General features: G+C 45.0%; 1 protein-coding gene across 5 annotated transcripts in view; it reads right to left on the bottom strand.

The window, feature by feature from the left end:
- Nucleotides 1-8,627: 8,627 nt before the first annotated feature.
- Nucleotides 8,628-14,489, bottom strand: part of prkar1b (protein kinase, cAMP-dependent, regulatory, type I, beta) — a 63,437-nt gene continuing 57,575 nt past the window's right edge. For all 5 annotated transcript variants that reach the window (XM_086185185.1, XM_086185188.1, XM_086185186.1 and 2 more), the window contains 2 exons: nt 11,763-11,844; nt 8,628-10,025 (listed from right to left, as the gene is read on the bottom strand). In XM_086185185.1, coding sequence (XP_086041311.1) covers nt 9,853-10,025; nt 11,763-11,844 — 255 coding nt within the window. In that variant the 3' untranslated portion in view covers nt 8,628-9,852. The remainder of the gene's footprint in view (nt 10,026-11,762; nt 11,845-14,489) is intronic.

Here is a 14,489-nt window from a genome sequence, read left to right as displayed (position 1 = left end):
AATGTCCCAGTGCTAAAAGTATTTATTTAAAGCTGCTTCTTTTTTTTTCTTCTTTTTTTTTAATGACTGACTTGTCGGTGTCGTCATGGTTCTAATCACAGGTCAGCCTCCCCGCCTGCGCGTGAATCATGTTTCTTGTAGGTTTACTCTTCACATCGTGGCGGGAAACTGGGAGTCAGAGGAAGGGGTGAGAGCAGGCGTCCCAGTAGGAGAGAGTGATGGTGGAAGGTGAAGAGGTGAGTCAAGGGAAAAACTGCCCAGTTGAGGATGATGCGTTTAAATATTTCTCTAAATGATCATTCTCGATTGTTTCGGGGACTGTGATATTAAAAGATGCATTTTAGCCAGATCATTGGGGAGGGGGGGGGGGGGGGGGGGGCTATGTTCACTTGCAACTCTGTTTGTTTTTTTTTTAGAAAGTTTCTTTCTCGAGGACTGAAGTCTGCCTCGTAAGTATGTCTGTTCAGGTGGTCTCTCCCCACAGTGAGGGGGCGTGATCATTTGAGGAGTTTTGACCCTTGAAAGGCCACATGTATGGAGCGGGGCCTTACGTTTAGCTGTCAGGCAAAGTTTTGGATTTGTGTCACAGTCAGAGGAAATGACACATCGCTCTATAAAATGTAACATTTTTATAAATATTAGCATGATTATGGAAAGTATTGTCCCATTTTATGTACAGTTGGCTATCTGAATGGGACTTAATAGGTAAATTTTCCTCTAATTCTCACAGTATATTGTATGTTTATGGACAAAATTCCCATATAAGCAAAACAAGTAGCTGCACTGGAAAAGCGTGGAATTTCTTGTAAAAAAAAAAAAAAAAAAAGCTCATTGTGCATGAAACAAGACAGAATCACTTAGCAGCGAGCTGCTCAGTGGGCTAAAGCGTCTTCTTTCAAAGTAACACACCAACTATTTAGGAAATGCACTTATTTTATCATTTCTACTGCCAGAGAAGCAGATAGGTACCGTTCTATCCTCTGTGTGTGTGTGCGTGTGTGTGTGTACAATATAATATATACAATTAATAATAATACACAGCTCTGGACCCCCTCACCGCACAGCTAGGGGTCTGTTAGCTTAGCTACATGAGTGCTAGCGGTGGGGCAATAGAGACAGACATCTCAAAAGTCATCAAACGCACTTTTATCCACAACATGAAAAGACAGAATTGTGGTAAAAAAAAAAAAAAAAATTCCTTGATGCAGAAATGTGTATTTGATGACTTTCAAGCCCCACTGCTAGCGTCCATTGCAGCTACGCTAGCAGTCACACACCAGAGAAGGGTGGAGAGCCATAAAAAGATAGCAGAGCTGTCAATAGAAACTCTCCATATTGATAGCATCTTGTATTCACACCCGTCCGATACTTGCAACTGTTATATTTCCCCTCACAATGAAACCAATTAAAGATTTTCCATGTTCTATTACACCTCATAATGTCAAAGAGCAAGTGGTGGACAGAGTGATTGCCCTGCAACGGAGAAACAAACACGTGCCACGCAGCCACATCGTGAGTCACCAACGCAAGGAGCAGGTCACCCGTAGCTGAGTGTTCCTCCTCGGGGAAGAACGTTCTAAAGGCCTCAGCGGCTCATCAGCACCTGCGATGATGACAAATTAGTTATTAGTGGGTTGTGTCTTCGTGTTTTAAGTGTTAAACCATGAGTTATTTTACACCCCTGTCTTGTAATAGGCCCATTAGAAAGAGCGGTTGCATTTATGGTTGGGTTAGTCATACACACACACACACACACACACACACACACACACACACACACACACACACGGGTAAGTAATTCAGGTGAAATTTCCCAGGAGCAAAGGTACATTCCAGAGGCTGGTAGCGATATAGATTGGAACTGGAAATTGTCCAGAGCAGAGTGCATATCCAGGGCAACCTCCACACATAAACAAGCAGCGCATATACACACAGTCACACTGACTTAAACACACCTTCATGCTGCTCGTTCACCTAAATATTAAGCAGTGGAGGGAGGCCAAGCACAGCAGCTATACTTCCAACTTCTCCGCGCAGCTGCTTTTTTTTTTTTTTTTTTTTTATAAAGATGATTACTGGCAGCCATCTTACATGCATAGCAACCATGTAGTGCTCTGCAGGGGCCTCCCAGCACCCTCTGTGGACCCTTTTTTTTTTCAACTTTTAAAGGTGTGCGCTCATTTAAGGGGCACAATGCCCAGGCTATCTCTCTCTCTGTCTCTCTGTCTCTCTCTCATAAGTCACTCTCTGTGCTGTCAAATCCACCTCTGGGATCAAGAAAAATGTCCCCACATGCGCATATAAATGTAAAAAGCTGCACGTAAAAGGTACACGCGGCAAACGTCCAGCTGCAACACATTATGAGTTACAAGAACACACTTGACTTGTTAAGGGACTGCGGCATCCTCTTCGTGTGATCTCCAGATCTGTCAAACTGTGGTCTGTTCTTGTCATAACTTGGTCTTGACTTTTTCAATCTGTACTCATTGCATGAAAGTGATCCCAAGAGAGTCAGAACCAGGCATACGGTGTGAAGGAGAAATGACACCGAAGGGTGAAAATACTCAGAACACGTTTGAACAAATCCGAGAGTGTGTTTGTATGTGTGCTTGTGTGTTTGATCCGTTCCTTGCAGGCTCAGGATCTAGTTCCTGTGGTTTGACCCCATCATTAAGGTCAGTTATAGACTCCTGACCGCTGGCTGCAAACACAACAGTAAAAAAGAAGCATCCGACAGCGAGTCTTAGCTCCAGATGTGAGGGAAGGAAACGCCATCGAAGCAAAATCAGACATGTCGCTGAGGTATGAACAGGCATTCTCTCATATATTATGTGGGAGTCCCAACACTTACACATATACACCTGCAATCACTCACGCACGTTCTCCGATTTCCACAAATGGACAGACAGACAGACGTGAAGCAATCTGGGCACAAGTCCTTACATGCAGTTCCCCATTCCCTCAGTCTCAGCTTCTTTTCCCCTTAAAACACTGCCTCTTTATTCTTTATGAATGAAAAAAACTCTCCTTTTCTACACACACACACACACACACACACACACACACACAAAGCAGGGGACTTCCAGCCACTGAGAAATAGCAGTGTAATTGCCGGTGCTCTGTTGTCTATCAAGACCTGACCTTTTCAACATGTGTGTGCCATGTTGGGAGCGGTGGGAACCAGTGAGGAGGAAGACAGGGGTCTCCCTGGCTCTATGGTGGTCTCGCCCCCCTCCTCCCCTTCTTCTCTCCTTCCTTCCAAACTGCAGGAACTCCCACTGCGTCCCAATGCTCTGCAGGTATGGAGACAAGAACCTGCGGTGGCACAAGTTTTCTGATGAGAGATGAAGTGAGAAAATGGCTGTGGAGAAACATGGGGACTTCATAGAATCGTGAAAGAATCAGCGCTGATTTACAAAAAAACCCAACCCACACACACACAAGAAAACAAAAACAGGCTGGCGTTACAAGCCAATGAGAGGCCGTCTTTATGTTGCACGTGCACAAAGCCGTCCTCAGAAGTATAAGGGTCCTATAAGCCCATAATTACTCCAATTGGCATGTCAGATGGAGCTTTCACTTCATTATCTACCCTTCCTCCTCCTGTCTTTCACTAGAGCTGCCCCTGCGATGGCAAGAGGACAGGGAACCACTGGTGGTCATGATGATGATGGCGTGTACCGGCGAGGGGGGCAGGGGTTCTGTATCGGGGGGGGGGGGGGTTAAAGGAGAGGTTTCTCTTCTTGACTTGAGTGACATTAGTTATCAGTGAAGTGAAGAGGAATGAAGGAGGAGGAGGAGAGGATGAATATGAATTCACAGGAGAAACCAAACCAGCGAGACAAACCCGCTGGATCAAAGAGTGAATAAGTGGTTGTACAGTTCACTTTGGCGCAGTCGCTCTGCCGTGTTCATGTGGCGCCGGAGTTCAATGTGCCCCGAAGTGTAGAGAGCAGGACCCTGAACTGAGCTTTTCCTGATTACCATGGTAACCGCAGCTAACCGAGCCGTGAAAGCACTTTACCTCCAGGAGAGAGGCCCGACCCGGTTTATGAGCTACGCTGTGATGCTGTTTCACATGTATCCTGGTGGTGATTAACAGTAGTTCATAGGAGTACCCCCCCCCCCCCCCCCCTCCTTGGGAGGTATGTAACTTTTAACAGAAATAATTACTGCAGGTTTTGGGCTTTTTTATTGTTGTTGTTGTTGTTATTATTGGAGGTCATAAAAGCAGCAGCAGATTCGGCTCTAGCCTAAGGATGTAAGGAGGAACATTTAGAGGATGGATAAACTTCACCCTCTCACCCCACCCAACCAGACCTGTGGCCCTCGAGGGCCCCCCCCCCCCCCAAAACCCTGGGACCTTCAGCCTTGTCACACAATCTATACTGTTAATGTGCAAACAAAGGTTTGTTGTAAGATTTGAGACTGGAATTACAAAACTAATGTTTTTTTGGCATCCAAGTCTTTGATGCCAGCCCATACTGTCATTATGGTACACAGACCAGAACCATAATAACCCTGCTCCTCCTCCTCTTCCTCCCTCTCTCACAGGATTTAAAATGAAGTGTCAAAATCCCAAGGCAGAGGGAGATCACAACACACTGATTATCAACAGGAAGTGCCTCCATTATGGGCTTAAAGATAGGAGAGAGTGCTCTCTGGTTACAGCACTCACTCAAATCCACACATTCCTGCAGGGTTTAGGTAGAGCCAGGTCAGCCCTGCTCCCCCAGCCACTGCCTCAGCCCAGGGGCATAGCTCAGGGTACAGCTGGGACCTTCCAAGTGGGGCTTCAAGAAAGGGGCTGCAGGGTTGCGGATGCCTGAGGCGGTCTGACACATCAGGAGACACTCAAAAAGCCTCGTGATTTTGCACACCTGCACTGAGTGAAGGATGATGGGGGGGGGGGGGGGGGGCATTGAGCATTCTTCCATCAAGTGAGAATCTGATGATTCAGAGAGAGAGTTAGTGAGTGCAGTCAAAGATCTATTAAAAGTATCTAACTGGTCATCTGAGTCTATTTCCTGATCCGTCTAACAGGGACTTTTTACTCAGCACATTCCTCCATCTTCCTAATGTGATTACAGCAGATTTCGACTACTTTTATGATCTGCGCTCACAGCCGTTAACGAGTCCTCAGAGAGGGTGGGAGGCACGAACAAAAAGAAACAATTGAGAGAATAGCTGAGCTGCCTCCCCGGGGAGTGAAGTCAGAGGCGACATGAAGAGATGGATTGTATTCGGACCGGGATCAATGTGGGTAGGAGACTGCAGAGTCATGTCCACGATGGAATATCTCACTCAGATTCGTGTAGAATGTCGGGGGGGGGGGGCCATTGTGGCCTTTTGTTTGTTTTTTCTACACATAGCTTTGAAATGGAGGCCAAATTAGAGTCAAGTTAGGGAGGCCTGGTCTCAGTGTCGGTACATGTACACATATGAATTATTTACTTGTCGTCCAGCAGGAAATGAGCAACAATAACAAGCTTGGGAAAGAAAAGCAGAAAAACAAACAGATGGTATCTCATCTCCTTCTTCATTTTTTTCTTCTTTTTTAAGCGTTCTCTCCTTCCTTTCCAAGTCAGCCGTGTCTCATCCCTGACACTTTCTCACTTTGAGCATCAACAAGAGGGATGACGCCCGCTTGGAGACAAAAAAGGCTTGTGACAGAATGCTGGTCACTATGTTGAGGGGTGAACTGAGCCGGACCTTGTGATGATCTCCTGACCCAATTTTGGACCCCATTAACCCCCCCCCCCCCATCCCTACCCTTTCAATCCCATCAGCCTCACCATTGCTCGATCACCTGTGACCAAGCCTGGCTAGTGACCTCTGACCTGATAAGGTCACGATTAGATCTGAGAATCAGAGCTCTGGAAGTGAGATGTCCCTGGCCGATTTCAAGTCGCGCCATCTTAAGTATGGAGCGCTGCTCCTATCAAAGGCTCCGGTTATTAGTTCAGACCATGGGGGGGTTGATTTTTCCTCCAGGGTGTGGAGATCCTGCAACAGGGAGAGGGCTGGGAGACTCAATGGAGGTGGTAGCCTGGCGTTGGCAGGCATTTTAATTAGCCTGGATCTTCCCAGACTGGGGGGGGTGGGGGGGTTCGATGGCAGTTATGGGAACACAGGGAGAAGGAGTTGAGGAGTGGAAACAAAAGGGAGAGACTCAGAATAAAGAGAGAGTGAGCGAGGGGCAAGGGCTACACTCACTGTGCCAAATCTAAATATGTTGCACCAAATAAAACATCCTCTCATGAGACCGTCTGTTTGAGTGATGCAACAGTGCTAGTTAAACACACACACACACACACACACACACACACACACACAAAACCAAAACACTCCCTCCCAGCCATCTTATCTTGTACATTTTTTGGCATCTGTAACATAAAACTTTCAATGAATGTAAAGTGGGAGGTTAAATATTCCCATGCTTGGCTAAACTGTAAAATGAGTGAACCACTTATTAGTGGTACTCTTCCTCATGCACCTCCTCCTTTTAACCTCCAATCTCCTGGAGGAGAGGAGGATGGATGAGGTCAAAGGGACGGATGTCCCTCGTCTCATGTGAGGGGAGTAAAACAAGGCACAGAAGTAAAAGTGGACAGATGGGAAGATTTGGTCTGAAATTATTTCGAAAGAAGAAAACCGTCAGCTAGCAAGAACATTTTAAACTAGAAAACCCACAACCAGTGAGTGCAGATATAAACACATCAGAAGTCGTGCACACCTTGATGGCAACTTTTAGTGCATAGCAGGCATGTTTTTTTTTGGGGGGGGGGGGAAGAACTTAGGTTTAAAACTGAAAAAATAAGAAAGGGTTGTGATGCATCCCACCCTCTACAGAGAGGTAGACAGTTGCAACAGGGGACCCAGCGTCTGTGGCTGTAACATGTTTGCAACATGACCTTATTACACATGTATGATGTTTGCTGACACAGGGATGAAGGACCTGGGATGGCTGGGATTCAAACCCTTGCCGTAAGCTAACAGTGCTAATTGTCTGCAACACAAAGTCACAGTTGCCTGAACTCTGCTGGAGAAATGTCGCTCTGAATATTAGATTACAAAAAGATGCAAGCGTAAAGACCTGAAACTCAGACTCACGTAATACCAAGTGAATAGTTGGCTCAGGAGTGTGTATGAAAATGTGTGTTTGGTTGTGCTCCCTAACTGTAAAACTGGCAACGAGCCACAGTGTCAAGGCTTTGTCTTCCTGCTCGTGTGAGTGCCGAGTTCTATAGTGTGTGCGCGCGCACACACGCACACACACAAGCCATTTGAAACGTTATTTCTCAAACTGCACATTTAGAACGATGTGCAACTGAAACATCGGCTACATCTACATCCAAAAATGTTAAACAGCTCCACGAGAGAGGCTTCCTTACGGAGTCAGCAGCACTGTTAATAGATGGAGCCAAACCGCCTAAATATCAGCGTTGCCTGGAAACAGAGCCACTGAGCATGGAAGGAGAGAGAGACTTATCCAAGTCTGTGTATCACTGAGCTACAATACCAAAAGTGTGTTCATGTGTGCGTTTTGTCAAATTGATCTGTATGTGCAAGGAAGGATGGGATGTGTGTGTGTGTGTGTGTGTGTGTGTGTGTGTGTGTGTGTGTGTGTGTGTGTGTGTGTGTGGAGTGGGGGGGGGCCTACTAAACTGAATGTTGGTGAGTTGGGGGTGCATTCCTGAGTTGATTTAGTGGGCATTAAGATGAGGAGGAATGTATCAAAGCTGGGGCTGCTTTAGTCCATGGTGCTGTAAACTGGCTGGGAGGAGCTCTGCCACTGACAGCCAAGCCTGACTGAGGACTGACACTTGAATTCATGTGAGAAGACGGGAGACCACGGGGGAGTGGAGGGAGGGGGGGAGGAGAGCAGGCACCTGTAGGAAGAATTGTTAAAAAAGAAGTCAAAGTAAAAAGAGGAATGGCTTGAGCTGGTACATAGCTGAGAATGAATGAAGTCTGAGCAGGTGACAGAGGCATAAATATGGGTTGGAATAAATGAAAGAATGTGAAAAATGGGATATTCAAGGAAAAAGGAAAGTTAGAGAAGTTCACAAGCTTTTATACGTTCTGGTCTCCCAAGTAAGAACTCTGAATCTAGAGGTACTTCTGCTGACTTTAAGATGCCATTGAAATGTATCATACCAGGAAATATGAACCAACATCACTTCATCATTTAAAAAATATATTTGCCGTAGGTTCTTAAGTATTTCTTTGCAAATTGTGGTTTTTTTTTTTGTGAGCAAATTTTCTGATCGAAGTTACTCTTTAGCCATTTAGAGTAATAAATAATCACACATGCACAATAGTTGTAACATTTTTTTTAGTACTGTTAATGCTTGGTAAAAACTATCACTGATTGCTCATTAGTTAAATCGCCCGCTGGGTCATTTTTGAAAACATCAGTAATTTTGCATGACATTTAGAGACATTGGGTAAACAAAAACAAAACAAAACAAAATCACCTGAGAAGGAATAATTATCAGAAAATTGGAACAAATTTACAAAACGATTATATTTCAAAGTCATCAAACCATTCAGTGACCGCATCGTGCCCTCACTCAGTGTGGGTGATTAATAACGACTCGGACCAAGAGGACTTCAGAAGCAGATCTTTATTTGCTTAAGACGGTTTGGTCGTTCAAAGGAGATACAGAGAATGCAGAAAGATTCTTCTCCTAAGCTCCCACGTCACACAACATCGGTCACGGTTGTGCAACGTGGAGAGATTATAATAGATCATATAGGAAAGCAAGTTTATTCTTTTACTTCTTTCATTTATATATTCAGAACATGGAATTATTTGTGTCTTAAAAACAGCTAAATCAACTTGCTGTATCGATCTGTAACGTACTGCAAAAACGGTGCAAAAAGCTCTCATCTAGCAACAAATGACCGACTAAAATTGGTTTGTAAAGCATCAGGTACATTGTGTTTGTGAGTGTGTGTTGAAAATCCATGTAGTCCTGAGACGGTGTACGTATATACAGAATGTTTGTGTCATGTCTGTGTGTTTCAGGTTCTGTTTGTGTGCGTGTGGGTTGGACTGATACACTACTGTGCCTCTGGAGTACCGCAGGCCACTGACCGAACAGAACCATTTCAAGAAATATTGAGACAGAGCAGAGCTGGGGGGGTTCAATTGTCCAGCACACACACCACACAGCAGTAAGACTGTAACGTGACACATCGACGTCTAAAACAACTGACAACAGCAGTAAAAAGCACACAAAAGCAAAGAAAACGAAGAAAGCAGCCTGGGTGGGTTTTTTTTAATTCCTTTTACCTCTATGTCTACTTTTTCGGGAATATCAGTGTGTGTGTGTGTGTGTGTGTATGTCATTTGACCTAGAGATGGCACCACGCACACTCATAAGTGAAAGGAAACACAAACAAAACCTTATCCGTGAGCAAAGAAATGTACACTCACCTCCTCCCGCTGCACGTAAACCAGACAGCGTTCTTGTTATTTCCTGAATGAATCCACAACCTTCATAAATGCACTCTGTCGTTTGAGAAGCATCAGCGCACGCTGGACTTATGACTCGTTACAAGATAGATAAGAGTTTAATGATCTAACTCTGATCTTTAAAATGCTGCGTGTTGGGGGTTTTGACATAAAGCTACAACACAGGTCAAGTAAAAGTGCACAAGATCAAAAGGAAGAAATGCACAAAAACGAGGGAAGAAAAAAAAGGCAGGAAATGAGCACCCGTCATTATAAATGGAAAACCCGCCTCCTTTCCCCCCAATCCTCACCCTTTCCCACCCGCCAACCAAAAGGATGCTGATGTCGCCCACCCCTGCTGGTGGTGGAGCCCAGAGGGTAAGGATGTGTCACACAGTGAGGGAGATGAAACTGTTGTATCTCTGGATGTTCCTCTTGAGGATCTCTGAGCAGGGCCCCAGCACGCGCTCAAAACGAGGCCGGTCCAGCTTCACGCACTTCAAGGGCCCACGGGCGACGACGGTGGCAGCCCTGGGACGGTTCAGCAGCAGGGCGATCTCACCTGGAGGAGGATGAGGGCACGCGTTCAGCAACGGTGTCACCACAAGACCAACAACCTGAAAAAAACTCTCCTCCTGATCACGATACTTGGATTGTTTAGAGTTGCAATTCTACAGGAATTGTAAATCAATATTAAGGTTTCTGGTGACTTTTGTTGGCTTTTTAGATACAAGACCATTTGCACATAAGCTGAATCAAACACTGAATCATTTGAGATGATTTCTAAATGAAAACTGCACTGGCACAAATTTGAGCTTTAAGTTGATTCATGTCAACTTGAACAAGGGAACAATCCGTACCAAGCCCAGGGATTAAAACCTAAATGAGATGAAAAATGTAGAGTTACCTTCTGAAGTAAAGTGAACTGGCAACTGAAGCTTTTAGCTGCCGGGACTCAAAGCGCAACCAACAACTTTTATAACAACCAGAGACAACGATGAGGAAACTGAATAATAGCTATATTTTGCAGATATCTGTTGATGGAGATCAGTGCTGTCTGTCTTGAATATTGATTCAGGAATAAAAAACTGGGATTACTTTTCAGGAATTTTTTTTTTTAACGTTCTACCCCTTTGTTTTTCCCATTCATAGACTAGGAATTCTACCCTCTGTCGAAGTCTCCAGCTTCATCTTTTCACCCGATGACAAGGAGTTTCTCCAGTGGGACGTAGCGCGTTGTTTGATTGTGTCTGTTTGGGTGCTCAACCAAGCTGGAGGCAGCACGGGTGCCCCGCGGGTTGATAGGCTGCCAGACTTCCTGGTTACCTTCTGAAATTGCATTTTTGTTATCATAGAGAAAAGAAATAAACAAAGTTACCAAAGCCAAAGTAGGCTAGCAGTCAGAAGCTGGTTCAAACATGAGCCCAACCCCGGATAATGAGGATGTGGTCGGAGCACTGTCGACCTCTATTAACAGATATCTGCAAATAAATGCAGAGCCTGTGAACGAGGGATAAGGTTCTGGAGCAGGAAGAGTTTGCGTTTGTGTTGTAGTATTGACCAGGTATGCTGCAGATGGGTTTGGTTCCACGCGCGCACACGATCTGTACGCACAGCAAAAAGCTGGAACGCATCAGCTTCACAACTGCCATCATCTGTTCGAGCTTTAGCTTTGAATTTCATCTGCATTCATTGTAGTTGTGAAAACTCTTGCCTGTCAGACTGAAATCTTCCCCTTCCACTTCCTGGAAGGGGAAGCCTTGGCCCAGATATCTGCTGGCTACAGTGGAAGCCCCGAAATTTCTGAGGCCGAGGTTTTGGTCCAATACTGTTATTAAAGGTTTCAGGGGCTGCTCACTTGTGAACGAGGTGCCAGTGAAGTAGTGAAGTAGAGATACTGGGAGCATAGAAACTGCTTTTCCACGGCGGCTGACGAGACCTTACCAGCCATTTTTGAATCTCTATGTTTGATCCATCTGGGAAAAACATCAGGATGGGCCTCTCGGAGCATTTGGACCGGAAAAGTCTCATGAAGCTCATAAAAGTGATGATTACCAAATTTTAAAGCATGACACAAGATTTTACGTTTCCAAACTTATTTACTGCAGCTATTAGGATCAAGTTAAATATTTCTGTGACTTTTCTGTGTTCTCACTGGAATACTCGCTCATGCTACATGTGCAATTCAATAATCCTCGACTTCTTCTAACTTTTGTCTCTCTTCTTGCATACTTTACATTTTTTAAACTAATTCTAATTAGAATAGTATTTTAACAACTATTTAAGATCAAACACCCACCGAAGTAGTCCGAGGGTCCGAGGCGGCCCACCTCCACATACTCTTCGTTGTCAGACCTGCGCTGAAGAACCGAGGCTATTCCCTGGAGACACAACAGACAAAAAGGAGAGTTGGTTGAAGGAAAGGAGAGACAAGAGAAAGAACGGGGTGAGAGAGGAATAACAAGGGGGTAGGGGGTGAAGACAGAGGAGGGAAGAGGGGGGGGAAAGGAGGAGTTACTTTGAATGGGGCTGAAAATCATCAGGAGGATTAGGCTGAGGAGAAATTCCTTTGCTTCATAAGACACAGGTGCACAGGATTTGGACCGTTTTTCTGTGGGAGTGAGGGACACCTGCTCTTTGAGTCGAAACACAACATGACGCTCGCTCAGATATTCCAGCAGAACACATTCTGACTGGTCTGTTATCGGTCCGGCTGCATTTCCTCAGGAGAGTAATAAATACAAACAAGCAGGCCAGTTAAAGGCTAAACTGACTCATATCATCCCTGGTTCACCATTCACCTACAAACTGGAAACTGCTGCACTGTCCAAGACTGAGGGAGTGGAGCCAAAAACGCACACACACGAGCGCAGGCACACACGGGTGGAAGCAGAAGCAAGCGACAAACCTACAAACTCATTCAAACGTGAACATACCAGTTCATATATGAGTGTGTGTGTGTATATATTTACACACACATCTCAATCATATTCAAGTTAACTAGCAAACGCAATCAAAACATGCTGATATATTCTCTGCTGCCTTTGCTTGCTAGGTCGCTGTGTTCATCCGTTCTTGTGGCCAATTTCAATTCATTTAGTTTGTCTACATCAGCTTCAAGTTTCCAGGTTATAACATTTCCATTTATTCCCATGGAAATATTCCAATTTTTAATATTTATGCAATTCTGCAATGCTAGTACACACACACACACACACACACACACACACACTAGTATGTGTTGCTCCAGTCACTGGGTCTAGCAAACATCAGCTGTTGATTTTCTCACTCTGTGTGTGTGTGTGTGTGTGTGTGTGTGTGTGTGTGTGTGTGTGTGTGTGTGTGTGTCCTGACAAGTAAAACTGAGGAAATCTGATTTCCGTTCTCTGTGCCCAGCAGATGATGATTTCAGTTGGTATCTTGCAGCTGTTGTGTGTGTAAGCGAGAATCACGTTTGAATTTCTCCTCTTGCCATAAGAGCTACTACTCAGCTACGCTTTAGCTCTCGCATGGCCGTTTGTGTGTGATAGAGCAGACGCTTGGCATGCATTTGTTTAGACAGAGGTACAATATGTGTTTTGGCAAATATCTCGACATTTCTACACACACACACACACACACACACACACACACACACACACACACACACACACACACAAATCCCTGTGTAATTGGTAGCAGGTAAAACATCAGATGGGGAACTCCCCAGCTTGTCTTGGGCCGTGCCATAAAACGGACTTGACTGTTCCAGCACTCTCTAATCGCCTCTCTCTGTTCCTTCTGCTGACCAGGCTTATAATGTTTAATATGAATATAATGGATCTTAATGAGGACCAAAAAAAAAAGCCCTGCCAACTCCTTTTCTCAAGCACACAAAGATGTGACTGTGTGACTTACAGTAGCGTGTTTGAGCCTGAAATTAACTGTGAGGTGGGAAATACTTGGTGTTACACCTGGCCAGGCTATGTTCCTGTGTGGCACGTTATTGTGATAGTGAAAAGGTATCACACCTCCCCGCCCTCAAAGAGGATACTGCACATTTGTAGTACTGGTGCTCAGGAATGGCTGTGTATTTCCAGTGGGGCTATTTGTTCGCCGTGCTACCAGCTCCTCAGCTCAGGTGTCTGGCATGTGTACGTTGTTGCTGCAATGATTTGCTGTCAGGGAGAGAACGAAGTCCATCCGGCTCAAACTGAATGGATTGACAAAAAAAAAGAACAATGCTATGTGGGTGCCATGTGGTTAATTTAGCTGAAAGCTTAATGTTGTTGTTCCTAACCACGATATATCAACAGGATGTGGAGAACTGCAAGTTCCAGCTGAATGTGTTCGGCTTGGGGGCCTACAAAGCCCGAGGCCCCGGTGGAGCTTGGTCTGAATCATGGAGCTGCAGCCAGATGTTCCCACACTTTCTGTTGATAAATCTGTTATACTCTTATCACGGGCAGCACTCTGGTTCCTAAGTACTAAGAACAAGTATGAGAGGCATGGCTGCAAATATAATTGGACTCACAAAGCAAAATATGACATTTCTCTTACAAAGCTGGCAGCTGAGACAGAACCCACGCAAGCCCCAGAACAGCTCTGTGAAGCCCCAGTCTGACCTGCCAAAAAACCCACGAGCACCAGTTCATACCCATTTTGTTCTTTTTGTTTTTTTTTTAAAACAGGTAACTTGGTATTGTGCAGTAGGCTTCCAGTCCATCCCACTGTACTGAGGAAATGAAAGCTTGTTGTAACTTTGGAGACTTTTTGCTCTCTCAGCTCATTTGCGTTCACATGGTGATGCTCTAACTGGTTCAGTCTGTGCCAAAATTGGAAAAAAGACGGGAGCTAAAAGGAGGACATCAGAATCCCCGTTTCCGTCCTTCGTGCTGCCAAAGATACGAGTCCAAGATTCGACATTCTTGGTGCTGTTTTGACATCACCAGTCAATTCTTTCTCGCGTCTTCTTCCCGTTCTGGTATCCCGACAAATCTGCACAGATCAGTTGAGTCAAAACATCCTACTTCCATCTCATAAGCTG

This window comes from Aulostomus chinensis, chromosome 18 (assembly GCF_037954235.1).
Source record: "Aulostomus chinensis isolate RoL2024-O1b breed Wild chromosome 18, RoL_Achi_v1.0, whole genome shotgun sequence".
In the NCBI taxonomy this organism is placed as follows: Eukaryota; Metazoa; Chordata; class Actinopteri; order Syngnathiformes; family Aulostomidae; genus Aulostomus; species Aulostomus chinensis.
The sequence above is the reverse complement of the archived record's forward strand: the minus strand, read 5'-3'. Positions and strand labels throughout refer to the sequence as shown.